This window comes from Pristiophorus japonicus, chromosome 8, assembly GCF_044704955.1.
Source record: "Pristiophorus japonicus isolate sPriJap1 chromosome 8, sPriJap1.hap1, whole genome shotgun sequence".
In the NCBI taxonomy this organism is placed as follows: Eukaryota; Metazoa; Chordata; class Chondrichthyes; family Pristiophoridae; genus Pristiophorus; species Pristiophorus japonicus.
In genome coordinates, this window is record NC_091984.1 from 169,911,213 (window position 1) to 169,934,751 (window position 23,539).

At 43.6% G+C, this 23,539-nt stretch overlaps 1 protein-coding gene across 1 annotated transcript in view; it reads right to left on the reverse strand.

Moving 5' to 3' along the window:
• The window catches only part of cabin1 (calcineurin binding protein 1), a 539,464-nt gene that overhangs the window by 456,117 nt on the left and 59,808 nt on the right, over nucleotides 1–23,539 (reverse strand). The window contains 4 exon segments of the mRNA XM_070887525.1: nucleotides 14,169–14,200; nucleotides 14,203–14,404; nucleotides 15,148–15,342; nucleotides 21,132–21,281. Of these exon segments, the coding sequence (XP_070743626.1) occupies nucleotides 14,169–14,200; nucleotides 14,203–14,404; nucleotides 15,148–15,342; nucleotides 21,132–21,281 (579 nt within the window).

Genomic DNA, 23,539 nt, shown 5'->3' on the forward strand with positions numbered 1-23,539 from the left:
AGGGCCCAGACAGCTGAAGGCACGGTCATCAACAGTGGGGGCAAAGGAAGTGGGAGATGCACAGGAGGGCAGATTTGGAGGAACGCAGAGTTCTCAGAGGGTTCTGGGCTGGAGAATGTTACAGATATCGGGACAAACTAGGACATGGAGGGATTTGAACACCAGGATGAGAATTTTAAAAAGAGCTGTTGCTGGACCAGGAGCCAATGTAAGTCAGAGAGCACAGTGGTTGTCTATCTGCAATTTGGCCAGAGGGATGGACAAATCACAATTATCTGTAGTATTCTCAAAGTGTCTTAGCCAATATCAACAAAATGTTAACTGGTCATTTTCCTACATTACAACAGTGACTACACTCCAAAAGTACTTCATTGGCTGTAAAGCGCTTTGAGATGTCCGGTGGTCGTGAAAGGCGCTATATAAATCCAAGTCTTTCTTTATCTCAATGTTCTTTATGGGACAACAATAACTTGCATTTATATAATGTAGTAAAACGACCCAATGCGCTTCACAAGAGCATTATTAAATAAATTAAAACACAGGAATTCATGGTTTACTACCCGAGCCACGTGCTAATTGGCATAGAGATAGGCAGATCAGAAAGGTGAATCGGTGGCTGAAAGACTGGAGTGGGAAGGACGGGTTCCATTTCATGGGATACTGGCACCAGTACTTGAACAGGAAGGGGCTGTACCGATGGGACGGGATCCACCAGAACTGTAGTGAGAGCAATGTCCAGAGGAAAGGGTAAATAGGGCGATCGATAGGACCTCAAACTAGTAAAACGGGGAGAGATTTGATGAAAATAACATAAATCTGAAGATAAGTGAAATAGGAGATGAGAGTAAAGGTCAGACCATAGAAACATAGAAAATAGGTGCAGGAGTAGGCCATTTGGCCCTTCGAGCCTGCACCTCCATTCAATGAGTTCATGACTGAACATGCAACTTCAGTACCCCATTCCTGCTTTCTCGCCATACCCCTTGATCCCCCTAGTAGTAAGGACTACATCTAACTCCTTTTTGAATATATTTAGTGAATTGGCCTCAATACCTTTCTGTGGTAGAGAATTCCACAGGTTCACCACTCTCTGGGTGGAAAAGTTTCTCCTCATCTCGGTCCTAAATGGCTTACCCCTTATCTTTAGACTGTGTCCCCTGGTTCTGGACTTCCCCAACATTGGGAACATTCTTCCTGCATCTAACCTGTCTAAACCCGTCAGAATTTTAAACGTTTCTATGAGATTCCCTCGCATTCTTCTGAACTCCAGTGAATACAAGCTCAGTTGATCCAGTCTTTCTTGATATGTCAGTCCCGCCATCCCGGGAATCAGTCTGGTGAACCTTCGCTGCACTCCCTCAATAGCAAGAATGTCCTTCCTCAAGTTCGGAAACCAAAACTGTACACAATACTCCAGGTGTGGCCTCACCAAGGCCTTGTACAACTGTAGTAACACCTCCCTGCCCCTGTACTCAAATCCCCTCGCTATGGTAAGGCAAAAGGGTAGCATAAATAGTCAGGGACCAAATACTGTTATAAAACAGAAGTATAAAAGGACTTAAAAATAAAGTAAAAGGAACTATTAAAGACAAATTAAACTGCCTGTACTGCAATATACACAGCATCCAAAATAAAATGGGGGAAACAGGAGGCAATAATCCATAGCGAGGAATCGGCTGTAGGAAAAGCTGAAACATGGATACATAAAGACCAGGATTGGCAAAGAAAGATTGCAGGTTATAGCACAATCAGGAAAGATAGGGAAGGAAGAACGGGGGGTGTGCGGGGTAAATATGTGGCAATAAAAAAGGGGGGCATAACTAACAAGGTTAGAAACAGAATCTATATGGATTGAAATAAAAGGTTAGAAGGAATCAGGCACGCTAACAGTAGTTCACTATAGATCACCCTAATAGTGGACAGGAGGTGGAGGAAGAAATATGTGAACAAATGTGAAATGAGTAAAGTATATGGAATAATAATCATGGGAGATTTTAACTGCATCCAAATAGAATGTCAAGAGGAGGTAGCTGGCCGAGTCCTGAAGGATATATCTGCCACACTGGGCCAGCGGAGTGTGGTGAGAGAACCAACACAACAAAAAAAGTTACTTGACCTTGTCCTCACCAATCTACCTGTCACAGATGCATCTGTCCACGACAGCATTGGTAGGAGTGACCTCTGCACAGTCTTTGTGAAGATGAAGTCCCATCCTCACACAGAGAACAACTTTCATCGTGTTGTGTGGCATTGCCACTGTGCTAAATGGGATGTGCAGTTTTGAGCTGCTAGATCTGTTCTAAATCTATCCCACAGCAGCAGAATTGCATTCCACCACAATCTGTAACCTCATGGCCTGGCATATCCCTCACTCTCCCATTACCATCAAGCCAGGGAACCAACCCTGGGTCAATGAGGAGCGTAGGAAGAGCATGCCAGGAGCAGCATCAGGCATACCTAAAAATGAGGTGCCAACCGAGAACATCTAGAAGCCAAAAATATAATAATGAATAGTAAGCATGGATTTCCAAAAGGGAAAATCTTTCTTGACCAACCTTATTGGAGTTTTTGAAGAGGAAACAGAGAGAATAGACAAGGGTGATGCAGTAGATGTAATTTATCTAGATTTTCAAAAGGCCTTCGATAAGGTACCATATAATAGACGAATGAATAAGGTCAGAGGACAAGTAACAGAATGGATTGCTAGCTGGTTTTAAGACAGGAAGCAGAGAGTAGGCTTAAAGGGTAACTATTCACAGTGGCAGAAGGTGGGTTGTGGTGATCCTCAAGGATCTGTACTGGGACCACTGTTGTTCACAATGTTTATTAATGATTTAGACTTTGGAATCAAAAACAGATTGATAAATTTTCAGTCAACACCAAATGGTTAATACCGAGGACTGCAACAAATTACAGGAACATAAGAACATAAGAATTAGGATCAGGAGTAGGCCATTTGGCCCCTCAAGCCTGCTCCACCATTTAATAAGATCATGGCTGATCTGATCATAGACTCAGCTCCACTGAGTGGCCCGCTCCCCATAACCTTTTATTCCCTTATTGCCCAAAAATCTGTCTATCACCGCCTTAAATATATTCAGTGACCCAGCCTCCACAGTTCTCTGCCGCAGAGAATTCCACAGATTTACAACCCTCAGAAGAAATTTCTCCTCATCTGTTTTAAATGAGCGGCCCCTTATTCTAAGACCATGTCCTCTAGTTTTCGTTTCCCCCATGAGTGGAAATATCCTTTCTGCATCCACCTTGTCGAGCCCCTTCATTATCGTTTCGATAAGATCACCTCTCATTCTTCTGAACTCCAATGTGTATAGGCCCAACCTACTCAACCTTTCCTCATAAGTCAACCCCCTCATCCCCGGAATCAACCTAGTGAACCTTCTCTGAATAGCCTCCAATGCAAGTATATCCTTCCTTAAATACGGAGACCAAAACTGTACGCAGTACTCCAGGTGTGGTCTCACCAATACCCTGTACAGTTGTAGCAGGACTTCTCTGCTTTTATACTCTATTCCCCTTGCAATAAAAACCAACATTCCATTTGCCTTCCTGATTACTTGCTGTACCTGCATACTAATGTTTTGTGTTTCATGCACAAGGACCCCCAGGTGCCTCTGTACTACAGCATTTTGCAATTTTTCTCCATTTATATTATAATTTGCTTTTCTGCCAAAGTGGATAACCTCACATTTTCCCACATTATACGCCACCTACCAAATGTGTGCCCACTCACTTAGCCTGTCTATATCCCTTTGCAGATTTTGTGTGTCCTCCTCACAATTTGCTTTCTCACCCATCTTTGTATCATCAACAAACTTGGCTACATTGCACTCGGTACCTTCAACCAAGTCATTAATATAGATTGTAAATAGTTGAGGCCCCAGCACCGATTCCCTGCGGCACCCCACTAGTCACTGTTTGCCAACTGGAAAATGACCCATTTATCCCAACTCTCTGTTTTGTGCTAGTTAGCCAATCCTCTATCCATGTTAATATATTATCCCAAACCCTGTGAGTTCTTGTCTTGTGCAGTAACCTGTGGTATGTAGCACCTTAGCAAATGCCTTCTGGAAATCCAAATACACCACATCTACTGGTTTCCCTTTATCCACTCTGCTCGTTGCATCCTCAAAGAACTCCAGCAAATTTGTCAAACACGATTTCCCTTTCATAAAATCATGCTGGCTCTGTTGATTTGGAAAAACATAATTCAATGTCTTGCTACCGCTTCCTCAATAATGGACTCCAGCATTTTCCCAACAACAGATGTTAGACTAACTGGTCTATAGTTCCCTGCTTTCTATCTGCCTCCTTTTTTAAATAGGGGTGTTACATTTGCTGTTTTCCAATCAGTAGATTACAACCAATGCATCCACTATCTCTGCAGTCACTTCTTTTAAGACCCTAGGATGCAAGCCATCAGGTCCAGGGGACTTGTCCGCCTTTAGTCCCATTATTTTACAGAGTACTACTTCATTAGTGATAGTGATTGTATTAAGTTCCTCCCTCCCTATAGCCCCTTGATTATGCAGTATTGGGATGTTTTTAGTGTCTTCTACCATGAAGACCGATACAAAATATTTATTCAAAGTCTGCCATTTCCCTGTTCCTCAGTATTAATTCCCCAGTCTGATCCTCTAGGAGACCTCCGAATTGTCAAATACATTTGAATATTCAGTTCCCAGCCTTGGTCACCTTGCAACCACATCTCTGTAATGGCTGCAAGATCATACCCATTTATATCTATTTGTGCTGTCAACTCATCTATTTTATTACGAATGCTGCATGCATTCAGATAAAGAGCTTTTAAATGTGTTTTTTTCCCATTTTTTCCTGCTTTGACCCCACTTTCTGATACAGTTTTATGTTTATACATTCTGTCCCTTCCTGTCACACTCTGGTTTTCATTTCCCCCAGTTCTACGCTGCTGTATTGCCTTCTCCTTATTCTTTGACTTTTTAAATTTCCGCTCACCCGAATCCTCCCCCCCACTAATTAGTTTAAAGCCCTCTCTGCAGCTCTAGTTATTCGATTCGCTAGGACCCTTGTCCCAGCACGGTCTAAGTGGAGCCCGTCCCAACGGAACAGCTCCCGCTTACCCCAGTGCTGGTGCCAGTGTCCCACGAACCAAAATCCATTTCTCCCACACCAGTCTTTAAGCCATGTGTTTAACTGTCTGATCTTATTTACCCTATGCAAATTTGTTCGTGGCTCAGCTAATAATCCACTTGAATGCCCCCCTGTGCTATGGTGCTGTGGTCAGATTACTCATCCTCCCTGCAGTCTCTGCTCTTACCAACACGGAGTACGAGCCTCGAACCTGTTGGCTCCTCCATCATTCCATCCCAAGTCCGCATACCTTCCTGACCACGGATTGAATTTGAATTAATCTAATTGGTGTGACTAGCTCCTGGATCGTATCAATGGACGATATTAATAAACTTGCAGAATGGACATATAATTGGCAAATGAAATTCAACACAGATAAATGTGAGGTGTTATATTTTGGAAGAATAGGGAGATCACTTATTACTTGGAGTGTGAGAGTCTGGGTGGGGTAGAGGAGCAAAGGAATCTGGGAGTACAAATACACAAATCACAAAGTTACAACACAGAATAGCAAGGCCATAAAAAAGGCAAACCAGGTATGAGGGTTTGTTTCCAGAGAGATAGAATTGAAAAGTAGTGAAGTTATGCTAAACTTGTATCGCACCTTGGTTAGACCACAATTCTGGTCGCCATATTATAAAAAAAGAGGCATTGGAGAGGGAGCAGAGAAGATTCCCAGGGATAATACCAGAAATGTGAGGGTATACCTATCGGGTATACAGGCTGGGCCTCTTTTCGCTTGAAAGAAGACAGCTGAGGGGTGACCTAATAGAGGTCTTTCAAATTATGAAAGGTTGTGATAGAGTGTGGGGAAGAACATTAACTAGAGGCCATCTATAGAAGATAGTCAACAAGAAATCAAACAGGGAATCCAGAAGAAACTTCTTTACCCAGCGAGTGGTGAGAATGTGGAACTCTCTACCACAGGGAGTGGTTGAAGCGAATAGCATAGATGCATTTAAGGGGAGATTATATAACCATACGAGGGAGTGGGAATAGAGGGTTATGCCGATAGAGTTAGAAGGGGAAAGACGGAAGGAGGCTCGAGTGGAGCATAAATGCCAGCATGGACTGGTTGGGCCGAATGGCCTGTTTCTGTACTGTATATCCTATGTAACCTGGTGAAGCTACAACACAGGACTACATACAGGCTGAAGAACAGAACCAGCAAGCTATAAACAGAGCTAAACAATCCCACATCCAACAGATCAGATTAAAGCTCTGCAGCCCTGCCACATCCAGTCGTGAATGGTAGTGGATAATTAAACAACTAACAGGAGGAGGAGGCTCCATGAACATCCCCATCCTCAATGATGGCAGAGTCCAGCACTTGAGTGCAAAAGATAAAGCTGAAGCACTGCAACCATCTTCGGCCAGAAGTGCCGAGCGAATGATCAAAATCAGCCTATTCCGGAGGTCGCCACCATCACAGAAGCCAGTCTTCAACCCATTCGATTCACTCCACGCGATACCAAGAAATGGCTGACTGCACTGGATACTGCAAATGCTATGGGCCCCAACAACATCCTGACTGTCATGCGAAGACTTGTGCTCCACTAGCCATGCATCTAGCCAAGGTGTTCCAGTACAACACTGGCACCTACCCGACAGTATGTAAAATTATCTGGGTATGTCCTGGCCACAAAAAGCAGGACAAATCCAATCTGTCCAATTACCGCCCCATCAGTCCACTCTCAGTCATCAGCAACGTGATGGAAGGTGTCGTCAACAGTGTTATCAAGCGACACTTACTCACCAATAACCCGCTCACCAATGCTCAGTTTGGGTTCCGCCAGGGCAACTCAGCTCCAGACCTCATTACAGCCTTGGTCCAAATGTGGACAAAAGAGCTGAATTCCAGGTGAGGTGAGTGACTGCCCTCGACATCAAGGCAACATTTGGTTCGGTATTCACGAAGGAGGACACGAACAACCTTCCGGTTATAAAAGGGGTCGGGGGGTCTAGTAAGGAGGAGGAACTGAGGGAAATCCTTATTAGCCGGGAAATTGTGTTGGGGAAATTGATGGGATTGAAGGCCGATAAATCCCCAGGGCCTGATGGACTGTATCCCAGAGTACTTAAGGAGGTGGCCTTGGAAATAGTGGATGCGTTGACAGTCATTTTCCAACATTCCATTGACTCTGGATCAGTTCCTATGGAGTGGAGGGTAGCCAATGTAACCCCACTTTTTAAAAAAGGAGAGAGAAAATAGGGAATTATAGACCGGTCAGCCTGACATCGGTAGTGGGTAAAATGATGGAATCAATTATTAAGGATGTCATAGCAGTGCATTTGGAAAGAGGTGACATGATAGGTCCAAGTCAGCATGGATTTGTGAAAGGGAAATCATGCTTGACAAATCTTCTGGAATTTTTTGAGGATGTTTCCAGTAGAGTGGATAAGGGAGAACCAGTTGATGTGGTATATTTGGACTTTCAGAAGGCGTTCGACAAGGTCCCACACAAGAGATTGATGTGCAAAGTTAGAGCACATGGGATTGGGGGTAGTGTACTGACATAGATTGAGAACTGGTTGTCAGACAGGAAGCAAAGAGTAGGAGTAAATGGGTACTTGTCAGAATGGCAGGCAGTGACTAGTGGGGTACCGCAAGGTTCTGTGCTGGGGCCCCAGCTGTTTACACTGTACATTAATGATTTAGATGAGGGGATTAAATGTAGTATCTCCAAATTTGCGGATGACACTAAGTTGGGTGGCAGTGTGAGCTGCGAGGAGGATGCTGTGAGGCTGCAGAGCGACTTGGATAGGTTAGGTGAGTGGGCAAATGCATGACAGATGAAGTATAATGTGGATAAATGTGAGGTTATCCACTTTGGTGGTAAAAACAGAGAGACAGACTATTGTCTGAATGGTGACAGATTAGGAAAAGGGGAGGTGCAAAGAGACCTGGGTGTCATGGTACATCAGTCATTGAAGGTTGGCATGCAGGTGCAGCAGGCGGTTAAGAAAGCAAATGGCATGTTGGCCTTCATAGCAAGGGGATTTAAGTACAGGGGCAGGGAGGTGTTGCTACAGTTGTACAGGGCATTGGTGAGGCCACACCTGGAGTATTGTGTACAGTTTTGGTCTCCTAACCTGAGGAAGGACATTCTTGCTATTGAGGGAGTGCAGCGAAGGTTCACCAGACTGATTCCCGGGATGGCGGGACTGACCTATCAAGAAAGACTGGATCAACTGGGCTTGTATTCACTGGAGTTCAGAAGAATGAGAGGGGACCTCATAGAAACATTTAAAATTCTGACGGGGTTAGACAGGTTAGATGCAGGAAGAATGTTCCCAATGTTGGGGAAGTCCAGAACCAGAGGTCACAGTCTAAGGATAAGGGGTAAGCCATTTAGGACCGAGATGCGGAGGAACTTCTTCACCCAGAGAGTGGTGAACCTGTGGAATTCTCTACCACAGAAAGTTGTTGAGGCCAATTCACTAAATATATTCAAAAAGGAGTTAGATGAGGTCCTTACTACTAGGGGGATCAAGGGGTATGGCGAGAAAGCAGGAATGGGGTACTGAAGTTGAATGTTCAGCCATGAACTCATTGAATGGCGGTGCAGGCTAGAAGGGCCGAATGGCCTACTCCTGCACCTATTTTCTATGTTTCTATGTTTCTATCAAGGAATCCTAGTAAAATTGAAGTCAATGGGAATCGGGGGAAAACTCTCCACTGGCTGGAATCATACCTAGCACAAAGGAAGATGGTTGTGGTTGTTGAAGGTCAATCATCACAGCCCCAAGACATCGCTGCAGGAGTTCATCAGGGCAGTGTCCTCGACCCAATCATCTTCAGCTGCTTCATCAATGACCTTCCCTCCATCATAGGGTCAGAAGTGGGGATGTTCACTGATGATTGCAGTGTTCAATTCCATTCACAACTCCTCAGAAAATGAAGCAGTCCGTGCCCACATGCAGCAAGACCTGGACAACATTCAGGCTTGGGCTGATAAGTGGCAAGTAACATTCGCACCACACAAGTGCCAGGCAGTGACCATCTCCAAGGAGAGTCTAACCACCTCTCCTTGTTATTCAACGGCATTACCATCACCGAATCCCTCGCCATCAACATCCTGGGGGTCACCATTGACAAGAAAATTAACTAGACAAGTCACAAATACTGTGGCAACAAGAGCAGGTCAGAGGCTGGGTATTCTGCAGCAAGTGTCTCAACTCCTAACTCCCTAAAGTCTTTCCACCATCTACAAGGCACAAGTCAGGAGTGTGATGGAATACTCTCCACTTGCTTGGATGAGTGCAATTCCAACAACACTCTCGAAACTCGACACCATCCAGGACAAAGCAGTCCACTTGATTGGCACCCCATCTTAAACATTCACTCCCTCCACCACCAGCGTACCGTGGCTGCAGTGTGTACCATCTACAAGATGCACTGCAGCAACTCACCAAAGCTTCTTCGGCAGCACCTCCCAAACCCGCAACCTCTACCGCCTAAAAGGACAAGGGCAGCAGAAGCATGGGAACACCATCACCTCCAAGTTCCCCTCCAAGTCACACACCATCCTGACTTGGAAATATATCACCGTCGTCGTCGCTGGGTCAAAGTCCTGGAACTCCCTCCCTGACAGCACTGTAGGAGTATCTTCACCACACGGACTCCACCTTCTCAAGGGCAATTAGGGATGGGAAAGCCACACCCACATCCCAAGAACAAATAAAATGAGAAATATAGTCCCACTAAAAAAGCAAGAAACTAGTCAGTAATGACACCATGGTTGAATATAGAAATAAGGGCAAAATTGAAACTAAAGAAAAAGACAAGACATGAAAGGAGAAGATGACAAAAGTTTTTTAAAAAGTTTAGGAAATAAGTCCAAAAAACAATTAGGAAGGCAAAGAGAAACTACAAAATTAAATTATCAAGGAATATAAAAATAAATAGTAAAGTACTCTACAGACATATAAATAACAAGAGAAAAATCCAGATAGGGCTGGGGCCTGTAACAGATGCACACAATAAATTCACAGGTAATGACAAGTAAATGCCAGAAATATTAAATAATGACTTTGCCTTGGTATTTAGCATTGAGAGCAACATGGTAGACATGACATTACAAGAAGAGATCAAAAACGATATAAATACATTTAAGATAGAAAGGGGTAACTGATAGAAACATAGAAATTTATGCGCAGAAGGAGGCCATTCCAGCCCACCGTGTCCATGCCGGCCGACAGAGCCACACGGCCCTCGGTCAACAGCCCTGAAGGTTACATATAAACCTATGAACAATGAAGGAAAGGTAAAGAGCACCCAGCCCAACCAGCCGCCTCACACAAATGCAACACACCCTGCATCGCAACATTTTACACTCCACCCCAACCGGAGCCATGTGATCTCCTGGGAGAGGCAAAAACCAGATAAAAACCCATGCCAATTGGGGGAAAAAATCTGGGAAAATTCCTTTCCAACCCATCCAGGCGATCGAAATTTGTCCAGGAGATTACCCTGGCCGTATTCGATTCCCTGCAGTACTTATCATATCTGCGCCAACCAACGAGGTTATCCAGTCTAATCCCCAAGTGCATTACCTCACACTTCTCCGAATTAAATTCCATTTGCTACAGTTCTGCCCACCTGACCAGGAGATTGATATCATCCTGTAGTCCATGACTTTCCTCCTCATTATCAACCACAGAGCCAATTTTAGTGGCATCTGCAAACTTCTTAATCATACTCCCTATATTCAAATCTTGATCATTGATGTATACAACAAAAAGGGACCCAGTACTGAGCCCTGCGGAAGCCCACTGGAAACATCCTTCTAGTCACAAAAAGATCCATCAACCATTACCCTTTGCTTCCTGCCTCTGAGCTAATTTTGGATCCAACTTGCCAACTTGATAAACTGATCAAACTTGGAAAGGATAAAACCCCTGGCCCAGATAGAGTGCATCCGCGCATATTAAAAAAAAGTTAGGGAAGAGATGGCACATGCACTATTACAAATTTTTAAAAATTCATTAGAAAAGGGAATAGTGTCAGAGGACAGCTAATATGATTCCTATGTTTAAAAAGGGAGGTAGAACAAGTCTGGGTAACTATAGTCCAGTTAGCTTATCAGTGGTAGGACAGATAATGGAATCCTTACTCAAAGATGTAATAGCAAAATATCTAGGGGCCAAAATTGCCCCTTCCGATTAAGCCTTTGGCCGCCTGAAAGCTGCAGCCACAGGGCGGCGCGGAACGGCCAGAGACTCTCCGTGGAGGGGCCACCATTTTGGAAATTGCCCTTCATATGTTTTGGAGCGTTACCCGGGACCGCTCTGCCCATTTTCCCGCCGCGGTGTGCACACGCCGACCCCTTCCCGACTGGCAGGGACCCTCTCGCGAAATTGCCCCTTTCCCAGTATTGCCCCGTGGGAGCGGCCCTGCCGCCGATCGGTGCCCCCGACAGCTTTTGCTGTCGGTACACTCTCTGTGGCATGGCAGCCTAGTCCCCCTTAAAGGGGAGGGCGCGCGGCTGCCATGTTATTCTTTTTGTCTGGCGACTGCCATGTTGGGCCGACAATTATGCCCGCGGGTGCGGCTGGGCCGCCAACAGGCAGCCTGGCACCCCCTCTTGGCCCGGCCAAAATCCCCCCCTGGTGGCGCAGTGCTTGCCACTAAAGTGGCTGCAGAGTTCGCAGTGGCCCTCCCCTTTAACTGAAGGGGAGAGACGTTGTGACGTGCCAGCGCAATGACATCAGTGCGGCGCTGATGACAGACAGCCTCGGCTACTCTGCCCCGCCTCCACTTCCGTCCCACTAGTGACAATTGCTGAATTCCAACGGTTAGGCCGCCCCAAACATATCAAAAACAGTCGGTGTCTCTCATTTCCGGCGGTGGGCAATTTCGACCCCCTAGAAACTGAACAGATTTCAAAAGGGAGGTCATGCTTGACCAACTTTATTGAATTCTTTGAAGTAACAGAAAGGGTAGATAAGGATAATATAGTAATATATTTGGATTTTCAAAAGGGCTTCAATAAGGTACCACATAGCAGACTCACGACTACAGTCAGAGCACATGGAGTCAGGGGACAAGTAGTAGAATGTATAGCAAGCTGGCTACAAAACAGAAAACAGGAGAGTAGGGTTACAGATAGTTACTCAGTCTGGCAAAAGGTAGGAAATGGTGTTCCACAAGGATCGGTGCTGGGACCACTGTTGTTTATGATTTGGACTCAGGAATCCGAAGTATAATTTCCAAATTAGGGGATGTAGTTAATAGAGGACTGCAACAAAGTACAGGAAGACATTAGTAAACTTGCTGAATGAATTGGCGAATGAACTTCAATATAGAGAAGTGTGAGATGGTAACATTTTGGTAAGAAGAATAAGGGGGCCACATACACCTTAGAAAATAAGTGTCAATGGGTAGAGGAGCAGAGGGATCTAGGGATACAGATACACAAATCACTAAAAGTAGCAACACAGGTTCAAAAGGCCTTAAAATAAGCAAAAAAGCACTGGTGTTCATTTCCAGAGGGATAGAATTGAAAAGCAGAGAAGTTATGTGAACTTTGACAGACCACACTTGGAGTACGATGATCAGTTCTGGTCTCCATATTATAAAAAGGATATAGAGGCACTGGAGAAAGCGGAGCATAAACACCTGCATGGACCTGTTGGGCTGAATGTATTTACAGCACAGAAACAGGCCAATGTAATACTGGATAAAAATTGACACTGAGCCACATAAGGAAATATTCGGGCAGGTGACTAAAACTTTAAAGAGTTAGGTTTTAAGGAGTGAATTAAAGGAGGAGAGAGGGGTAGAGAGGTGGAGTGGTTTCAGGAGGGATTCCAGAGATTAGGGCCTAGGCAACTGAAGGCACGGCCTCCAATGGTGGAGTAATGAAAATCAGGGTTGCACAAGAGGCCAGAATTGGAGGATTGCAGAAATCTCGGAGGGTTGCAGGGGACCTTGCTGTGTGCACATCGTCTATCGCGTTTCTCTACATTACAGTGACTACACTTCAAAAGTACTTCATGAGCTGCCCGGCACTTGGGGGGGCGGGGGGGGGGGGGGGGGGCGGGGGGTCCTGCAGTCAGAAAGGCACTATATAAAAGCAAGTTTTTTTTCTTCCTTATCTCGACAGTGGAATTGCCGAAGATAGATAAACCAGGATACATGCACTGAAGAGGGTATAAAGAAGATTGATCCCAACTGGATTAGAGATGAGAGAGGGAAAGAAAGAAGGAAGAAAAAAAAAAGAAAGAAAGAAGTTGGACTTGTTTTGCACCTTTCACAACCTCGACACATCACACTGCACTGCACAGCCAAGTAATTACTCACCTTTTACTGTCTTGACAGAAAGTGGTGATGGAGAAGAGACCCTCTTTGAATCATAATTTTATCCCCTTAGATCTAATTAATTACTGATTTTTTTTTTTTAAAAACTGTTGCCGCTTGATCTAAATTACTGAGCACCTCTTTCCCCTCTTCACCAAATTCCGATCGCCACTTTTTAGCAGATTATCCCAGCTCTGCTCACAGTTCTGTGCATTAGCAGATACCCCGCTCGTTGAAGCATATTAATTGTTTTCGATAAAGTAAACCCAGAATGTTATTTCATAGTAGGATAAGCTAATGTGACTAAAGGACAAGAGATTAAATGAATGAAAAATATGTTTTAAACAGACATCTTTATGCAAAGAGTGCAGGAACACGTGGTATAATCCCCCAATCAGAATAATGGATGCAAATACCTTGGAGGCATTCAAAGCATCGTTGGATACCAAGCTGAAGAATCATGGTACCACATTCATAGACTTCTCAGGTTCATGATAGGTGAGCCAAGTAAAGTGTACAAGTGTACAGTACAAGCTATCTGCTGGATTAACGTATCCGACTAATTTCAGATACACAGTGCCTATCTGCTTTTCTTTTCTTTCAATATTAATGCTACTGTGAAGTAAATAGCCAAAGTGTACATGTATCACAACTTTGGGCTGTACAGTGATATTCAGACATCCTTCGAGTGGAACATACGAGTGCTGCATGTTGCACTGAATGAGGTGCACCTGCCCACCTGGATGAGGTTGTTGGCGAATCTGATGAAACAAGGGTGATAGACTGCTCCTCCAGGATACTGTTATCCCCAGACAAGGAATAGTCAATCCCAGTCAACAGTTGAGTCACAGTTGAAACCCACTCTTCCTTCGAGGATGAAGACGATACATTGTTCATCTGCTGAATGGCTTCATTTAGTGCAACTTCAGAACACTCCAAGCACTGCCTGTAATCTTTCTGCTTCAGCAGGGAGTCCTGACAAAAAGGGAGAGTTTAAAAAGTCAATCATCAAGCTTGGACGGAGTTATTTGTGGGGGAGGAAGGGAAAAGGAAGAAGAATTTCTCCATTCTGATTTGATAATCCAATTATAAATGTAAGCAATAAACATACATTACAGTAACAGTTGAAAATAAGCTGTTTGATTGAAGGCTACCAGAATGTCCATACATCACCGTGTCTATTCTATATATCAAGTTACGTTCATATCACCACTGTCCCCATCTATTTTGCACTACTGAATGGCTATACAAATCTATCACACTATCTCGAGAAGCTACAGCCAGGATACTGGAAAAAGAACACTGCCCTGTTATCAGTGTGGAAATCAGTGAAAACTGCTGACCCAAGTGAATCATCTTCCTCCATTGCCCAATTTAACATTTATTCAGGACCTGTCTGACTGAACATGTTCCAACTCCCAAGTTGGACCTGACCCAAATTGGCCAATTTCTCAGGCAAAGCCTGATCCAAGTCAGTTCCACCGAGCAATCCTATATAACACTTGCCAATTCAACAGCACACAAGAGTCTGCTGTGCACAGACTGATGGTGGGCTGGTACAGGCAAAAGAGGACTCGTACAGATTTAGAAGGCAAATCATTTTTACAATCATCATAGCTTGGACACAAATGCAAAGCTCTTCCGACTGAGTACGCAATAACTTCCTTACTGCCAAGAAAATAAATTGAACATGTTACAGGTGCAACATTAAGATTTACCTGCAACAGGAGGAGCTGAGCAGGCCGCTCAGGGATGGATGTAACAAATTCCAGGGGTTTTGTTCTGCCAATCGCACCAAGGGTCAGAGTGGGTCGCAGCAGCTTCACAACTTGGTCGTATTCGCCCATCTCATACAGACGCTGAACCTCCTCCAGAGACTGGCACCTCTCTAATGACTTGAGCTTTTTATCAATCTGGCAAAAACACAGCACCATTAAACACTGAGGACCAGGGAGCAAGGTACAATTTCAAACTAAGAGACTGAAAATGTTACAACCAGAAACAGAACTGTACAACAGGATTGGGTTATAAACAGCAACAGGTTAAAATTTCTATTACCTTAATGGTAACATTTTTTCATTTCGCAACAATGAACATTATAGAAGCAGAGTTGAAAAATTAAGGGGGAGATATTGGCCTCCTTCGCACCTGTTAGCGCCTCCAGGGGAGAGTACCGACGCCCGCAAACTTGCCTTGGCAGTTAGCGGCAGCGGTAAACCCCAATCTCCCGAATGAGCATCACAATCTCCAACAAGTGAATTCCCAACCTCAGCTGGGAATATGTTTGCACTGGGGGTATTGAAGGGACTGGGAATAGGCTCTTGTTGGATTGCTGAATAGAGCTGTGTAAACACAGATAGTGGGCAGTGGGGGGAATATACTAGCATGGATTGAACACTGGTTAACGGAGAGAAAACAGAGAGTAGGAATAAACAGATCATTTTCGGGTTGGCAGACTTTAACTAGTGGGTTACCGCAAGGATCAGTGCTTGGGCCTCAGTTATTCACAATCTTTGTCAATGATTTGGATGAGGAGGCTAAATGTAGTACCTGTATATCCAAGTTTGCTGATGATACAAAGCTAGGTGGGAATGCAAGTTGTGAGGAGGATGCAAAGAGGCTGTAAGAGGATATAGACAGGCTAAGTGATTGGGCAAGAACATGGCAAATGGAATACAGGGCTCAATTTTCCCCAGTGATTTGTGCGTTTTCTTTGAGCAGGCTGCTCTTTTTGGCTTAAGTTGAAAAACCAGTTTCGCCAATCAATTTGCACCAGCGTAACTCAGTTATGATTTTTTAGATCCGTTTTTTTTTCAGCCAAAGGGGGCGTAACCAGCCACCCACGCCAATTCTGGCCATTTACTGTTTTACTGTTTAGGCCAGCATATGTGGCCTCTCCAGAAAAACCTTGGGGAGATCGGGGCAGGGGGGAGAGAGAGAGAGAGAGAGAGAGAGAGAGAGAGAGAGAGAGAGAGAGAGAGAGAGAGAGAGAGAGAGAGAGAGAGAGAGAGAGGAAGGAAGGAAAGGAAAGAAGGAAGGAAAGGAAAGAAAGGAAGGAAAGGAAAGAAGGAAAGGAAGGAAAGAAGGAAAGGAAGGAAAGAAAGGAAAGGAAGGAAAGAAGGAAAGGAAAGAAGGAAAGGAAAGGAAGGGAGGAAAGAAAGGAGGAAAGAAAGGAGGAAAAAAAAGGAGGAAAAAAAAGGAGGAAAAAAAAGGAGGAAAAAAAAGGAGGAAAGAAAGGAGGAAAAAAAGGAGGAAAAAAAGGAGGAAAGAAAGGAGGAAAGAAAGGAGGGAAAGAAATGAGGAAAGAAAGGAGGAAAGAAAGGAGGAAAGAAAGGAAAGGAAAGAAATGAGGAAAGAAAGAAATGAGGAAAGAAAGAAATGAGGAAAGAAAGAAAGGAGGAAAGAAAGAAAGAAAGAAAGAAAGAAAGAAAGAAGGAAAGAAATAAAGAGAGAGAGAAAGGAGAGAGAGAGAGAGAGAGAAAGAGAAAGAGAAAGAGAAAGAAGGAAAGACAGGAGGAAAGAAAGGAGGAAGGAAGAAGGAAAGGAAAGAAGGAAAGAAAGAAAGAAAGAAAAGGAAAGAAAGAAAGAAAGAAAGGAGAGAGAAAGGAGAGAGAGAGAGAGAGAGAGAGAGAGAGAGAGAGAGAGAGAGAGAAAAAGAAAGAGAAAGCAGACAGAAAGAAGGAAGGAAAGGAAAGAAGGAAAGGAAAGAAGGAAAGGAAAGAAGGAAAGGAAAGAAGGAAAGGAAAGAAGGAAAGGAAAGAAGGAAAGGAAAGAAGGAAAGAAAGAAAGGAAGGAAAGAAAGAAAGGAAAGAAAGGAAAGAAGGAAAGAAAGGAAAGAAGGAAATAAAGAAAGGAAAGAAGGAAATAAAGAAAGGAAAGAAGGAAAGGAAGGAAAGAAGGAATGGAAGGAAAGGAGGAAAGAAAGGAGGAAAGAAAGGAGGAAAGAAAGGAGGAAAGAAAGGAGGAAAGAAAGGAGGAAAGAAAGGAGGAAAGAAAGGAGGAAAGAAAGGAGGAAAGAAAGGAGGAAAGAAAGGAGGAAAAAAAGGAGGAAAAAAAGGAGGAAAAAAAGGAAAGAAAGGAGGAAAGAAAGGAGGAAAGAAAGAAAGGAAGGAAAGAAATGAGGAAAGAAAGAAAGGAAAGGAAAGAAATGAGGAAAGAAAGAAAGGAAAGGAAAGAAATGAGGAAAGAAAGAAATGAGGAAAGAAAGAAATGAGGAAAGAAAGAAAGAAAGAAAGAAAGAAAGAAAGGAGAGAAAGAGAGAAAGAAGGAAAGAAATAAAGAGAGAGAGAAAGGAGAGAGAGAGAGAGAGAGAAGAGAAAGAGAAAGAGAAAGAAGGAAAGAAAGGAGGAAGAAAGGAGGTAAGAAAGGAGGTAAGAAAGGAGGAAAGAAAGGAGGAAAGAAAGGAGGAAGGAAAGGAAAGAAGGAAAGGAAAGAAGAAAAGAAAGAAAGAAAAGAAGGAAAGAAAGAAAGAAAGAAAGAAAGAAAGAAGAGAGAGAGAAAGGAGAGAGAGAGAGAGAGAGAGAGAGAGAGAGGAGAGAGGAGAGAGAGAGAAAAGAAAGAGAAAGCGAAAGAAAGAAGGAAGGAAAGAAGGAAAGGAAAGAAGGAAAGGAAAGAAGGAAGGAAAGAAGGAAAGAAGAAAGGAAAGAAAAGAAGGAAAGAAAGAAAGGAAAGAAGGAAAGAAAGAAAGGAAAGAAGGAAAGAAAGAAAGGAAAGAAGGAAGAAAGAAAGGAAAGAAGGAAAGAAAGAAAGGAAAGAAAGGAAGAAAGAAAGGAAAGAAGGAAAGGAAGGAAGAAGGAAGGAAGGAAAGAAGGAAAGGAAGGAAAGAAGGAAAGGAGGAAAGAAAGGAGGAAAAAAAGGAGGAAAAAAAGGAGGGAAAGAAAGGAGGAAGAAAGGAGGAAAGAAAGGAGGAAAGAAAGGAGGAAAAGAAAGGAGGAAAGAAAGGAGGAAAGAAAGGAGGAAAGGAAAGGAGGAAAGAAAGGAGGAAAGAAAGGAGGAAAGAAAGAAAGGGAAGGAAAGAAATGAGGAAAGAAAGAAAGGAAAGGAAAGAAAGGAAAGGAAAGAAATGAGGAAAGAAAGAAAGGAAAGGAAAGAAATGAGGAAAGGAAAGAAATGAGGAAAGAAAGAAATGAGGAAAGAAAGAAAGAAAGAAAGAAAGAAAGAAAGAAAATAAAGAGAGAAAGAAGGAAAGAAATAAAGAGAGAGAGAAAGGAGAGAGAGAGAGAGAGAGAGAAAAGAGAAAGAGAAAGAGAAAGAGAAAGAAGGAAAGAAAGGAGGAAAGAAAGGAGGAAGGAAAGAAGGAAAGGAAAGAAGGAAAGGAAAGAAGGAGAAAGAAAGAAAGAAAAGAAGGAAAGAAAGAAAGAAAGAAAGAAAGAAAGAAAGAAAGAAAGAAAGAAAGGAGAGAGAAAGAGAGAGAGAGAGAGAGAGAGAGAGAAAAGAAAGAGAAAGCGAAAGAAAGAAGGAAGGAAAGAAGGAAAGGAAAGAAGGAAGGAAAGAAGGAAAGGAAAGAAGGAAAGGAAAGAAGGAAAGGAAAGAAGGGAAAGGAAAGAGGAAAGGAAAGAAGGAAAGGAAAGAAGGAAAGGAAAGAAGGAAAGGAAAGAAGGAAAGAAGAAAGAAAGGAAAAGAAGGAAAGAAGGAAAGAAAGAAAGGAAGGAAAGAAAAGAAAGGAAAGAAGGAAAGGAAAGAAGGAAAGAAGAAAGGAAAGAAGGAAAGAAAGAAAAGAAGGAAAGAAAGAAAGAGAGAGAGAGAGAGAGAGAGAGAGAAAGAGAGGTGTTGTTCAATTCTTTTAATGTGTTGGGAGCTGCCTGTATGCTTCATTTGCAGCCTCAGCTTGCATCGTGTCCCTGGTTACCATGGCAGCCCGATCTTTTGGCGCAGATCAAGGCTCCATCCCAAAACTAAAGGTCGGGTTAGGCCATGCCCAAAATGAAGAAATCCAACGGGGGAAACTTAGAATTTTTTTTGGCATACTTAGGCCCCCCTCCCGCACCACCCCCCCAAAATAAACTGGCGTAACTCTTCAAGTACACCAACAAAAATGCTTTGAGAAAATGAGCCCATAATGTGGAGAAATGTGAAGTTATCCACTTTGGTAGAAAAAATAGAAAAGCAGATTATTTTTTTAAATGGTGAGAGATTGGGAAATGTTGGTATTCAGAGGGACCTGGGTGTCCTTGTGCACAAATCACTGAAAGTTAACATGCAGGTACAGCCAGCAATTAAGAAAGCAAATGGTATGTTGTCCTTTTTTACAAGAGGATTTGAGTATATGAGTAAAGATGTCTTACTGCAATTATTTACAGCCCTGGTGAGACCACACCTGGAGTAATGTATACAGTTTTGGTATAGTTGCCATAGAGGGAGTGCAACGAAGATTCACCACACTGATTCCTGGGATGAGGGGGAGGGGGGGGGGGGAATTGTCAAATGAGGAGATATTGATTGGACTACTAGGTCTATATTCTTTAGAGTTTAGAAGAATGAGAGGTGATCTCATTCAAACATACAAAATTCTTACAGGGTAGATGCAGGGAGGATGTTTCCCCAGGCTGGAGAGTCGAGAATCAGGGGACGTGGTCTCAGAATAAGAGACCAGTCATTTAGGACTGAGATGAGGAGAAATTTCTTCACTCAGAGGGTGGTGAATCTTTGAAATTATCTAACCCAGAAGGCTGTGTAGACTCAGTCGTTGAGTATATTCAAGACAGAGATCTATAGACTTTTTGATATTAAGAGAATCAAGGAATATGGGGATAGTGCAGGAAAGTGGAGTTGAGGTCGATGATCAGCTATGATCTTAATGAATGGCGGAGCAGACTCGAGGGGGCCGACAGGCCGACTCCTGCTCCTATTTCTTATGTACTTATGTAGGGGTCTGGTACGGGCCCGTACTGCACATGGAGAGTTAAAGGGGGTTGGGTACAAGCCTTCTTTGGAAGTTGAGGAGGGGCTTCGTACAAGTTAATGCGGGGTAGTTAAATGTGGCCAGTACAGACCTACGCTGGGAAATTAAAGGATGCCAAGTACAGGCTTGTACTGAGATTCAAAGGATGCTGGGTAAAGACCTGCACTGGACACTGGTCTTTTCTGACTTTTCACTAAGCAGAGAGATTGCATCTTGCCTAAGGGCTGGAACCTAAGACAGGATTAAGCAATTCTGCAGTCGAGGATTACACGGCCTTCTCTAATTTCTCCTACAAAGATTGAAGAGTATTAAACATCTTCAGGTATACATTTAATTTTGCTTTTAGTATTAGTGCTTTAACTTAAATCCTGTCACAAAATGCCAAAAGTTTCAGGTTTAAATACTGCCTAATTTGTTCACAGAAATTTCAAATGAACCAATGTCTCCCAAGAAGCTCGGTAAACATTTTAAGAAATTCACATTTCATACACTCAGAAGTGAGGTTTGAAACAATCAGTTATTGAACAGTTTGGTGCAGCACTTGGTTCTCCAATGATTTGCCTCCCCGGAAGCCTGAGTCACTAGCTCACCAACGCAGATGCCTCAAGATTGGCAACAGACTGTTTATAGACTGGCAGAGGCTAGGAAGTAAGGTCTGTTGTCTTGGCAAGGAAATAGTACACAGCACAGGTAGGTTACCACACCAACATGCATGACCAGCTGCATAAAAATCAAGAATATTGATTGTTTTTCCCGTTTTTGTTACTTAATATTTTGAATGAAGAAAGCAAAGACCTGTACCTCTTCCAGTGATATGGCAGAATCCACGTGTAGATTCGGCAGTCGGATAGTAAAACCATCACTATTCCTGCTTCCCACCTTAATTCCGACTGAACTGCAAAACAAACTGGTGCAGATATCATAGCTCTCCAGAGCTTGCTCCATATCGCCCTGTGAAAAAATTATAGAAACATGAAATTGGAGGGTGGGGAGAAAGGGCGAGAGTGCATTGCAACATTATCCTTTCGTATACAGGAACCTCACTTGGACTGATAAATGTCACCTCCTCCATAAATGTTGCAAATCAGCTCAGTTGAGTGGGTATAATTTCACAGCACATGCCTGCTCATTTGGCACTATTTATTAATTGACTCCAGGCTCAGACACACAGGATAGGGAGTTTTACACGATTCCTGGTCTGCACAGTATCTGATCTAGGCGTTTGCAAAGTTGATGTAGACAGTAAAAAGCAGAAGAAAAAAGTATTGCGTGCCCCAAAATGAGTATTACAATTCAGGCTCTCTACCAAGCCTGTAATTTTGTATTCAAATTCAAAAAGGCATTTTGCACTACAGACTCCCTCCTCTGAGCTGAAATCTGTAACCTTGCATGACGTGATGGAGCAATGTGCCACAGGACTAGCACTTACCTTTCGCCATGTAATGTGGACATGAGCTTTCTACCACAGAAGGTGGACAATACCACACAGTCAGAACTTTGCACTCAAGCTAAAATTAAGTAATATTTTTCAGGCTGATGACACATCAGCAGAAACACAAAGAAATGAACAGTACAATACACTTAGCCTTCAAAATAAGATTGTGTGGCAAAAATATTAAACAATAAAAATATAAATTTTTATTAATGATCTGGATGTAGGTGTTGCTGAGGATGTCGTGAATAGCACATTTAGTGAGTTGGTCACACCGCAGGCAAAGATTACTCAGGCAGATAGGGAATGGGTGACTATCAGGCAGAGCAGCGGAAGGAAGGTAGTGCAAGGATCCCCTGCGGTCATCCCCCTCCAAAACAGATATACCACCTTGGGTACTGTTGGGGCGGGGAGATGACTCATCAGGGGAGGGCAGCAGCAGCCAAGTTCATGGCACCAGGGGTGGCTCTGCTGCACAGGAAGGCATGAAAAAGAGTGGGAGAGCTATAGTGGTAGGAGATTCTATTGTAAGGGTAATAGACACACGTTTCTGCAGCCACAATCGAGACTCCAGGATGGCATGTTGCCTGTTGTAAGGGTCAAGGATGTCTCGGAGCGGCTGCAGGGCATTTTGGAGGGGGAGGGTGAACAGCCAGTTGTCGTGGTGCATATAGGTACCAACGATATAGGTAAAAAACGGGATGAGGTCCTACAAGCTGAATTTAGGGAGCTAGGAGTTAAATTAAAAAGTAGGACCTCAAAGGTAGTAATCTCAGGATTGCTAGCAGTGCCACGTGCTAGTCAGAGTAGAAATAGCAGGATAGTTAAGATGAATACGTGGCTTGAGGAATGGTGCAAGAGGGAGGGATTTAAATTCCTGGGACATTGGAACCGGTTCTGGGGGAGGTGGGATCAGTACAAACCGGACGGTCTGCACCTGGGCAGGACCGGAACCGATGTCCTGGGGGGAGTATTTGCTAGTGCCATTGGGGAGGGTTTAAACTAATACGGCAGGGGGATGGGAATCTATGCAGGGAGTCAGATGGAAGTAAAATGGAGGCAGAAGCAAAAGGTAGAAAGGAGATAAGGAAAGGTGGAGAGCAGAGAAATTAAAGGCAAAAATCAAAAAGGGCCACATTACATCATAATTCTAAAAGGACAAAGAGTGTTAAAAAAACAAGCCTGAAGGGCTCTGTGTCGCAATGCAAGGAGCATTCGTAATAAAGTGGATGAATTAACTGTGCAGATAGCTGTTAACGGATATGATGTAATTGGGTTTACGGAGACATGGCTGGGAACTCAACATCCAGGGCTATTCAATATTCAGAAAGGATAGACAGAAAGGAAAAGGAGGTGGGGTAGCATTGCTGGTTAAAGAGGAGATTAACGCAATAGTAAGGAAGGACATTAGCTTGGATGATGTGGCATCTGTATGGGTAGAGCTGCGGAACACCAAAGGGCAGAAAACGCTAGTGGGAGTTGTGTACAGACCACCAAACAGTAATAGTGAGGTTGGGGATGGCATCAAACAGGAAATTAGGGATGCGTGCAATAAAGGTACAGCAGTTATCATGGGTGACTTTAATCTACATATAGATTGGGCTAACCAAACTGGTAGCAATACGGTGGAGGAGGATTTCCTGGAGTATGTTAGGGATGGTTTTCTCGAGGGACCAACTAGAGAGCAGGCCATCCTAGACTGGGTCTTGTGTAATCAGAGAGGATTAATTGGCAATCAGAATGGCAGGCAGTGACTAGTGGGGTACCACAAGGTTCA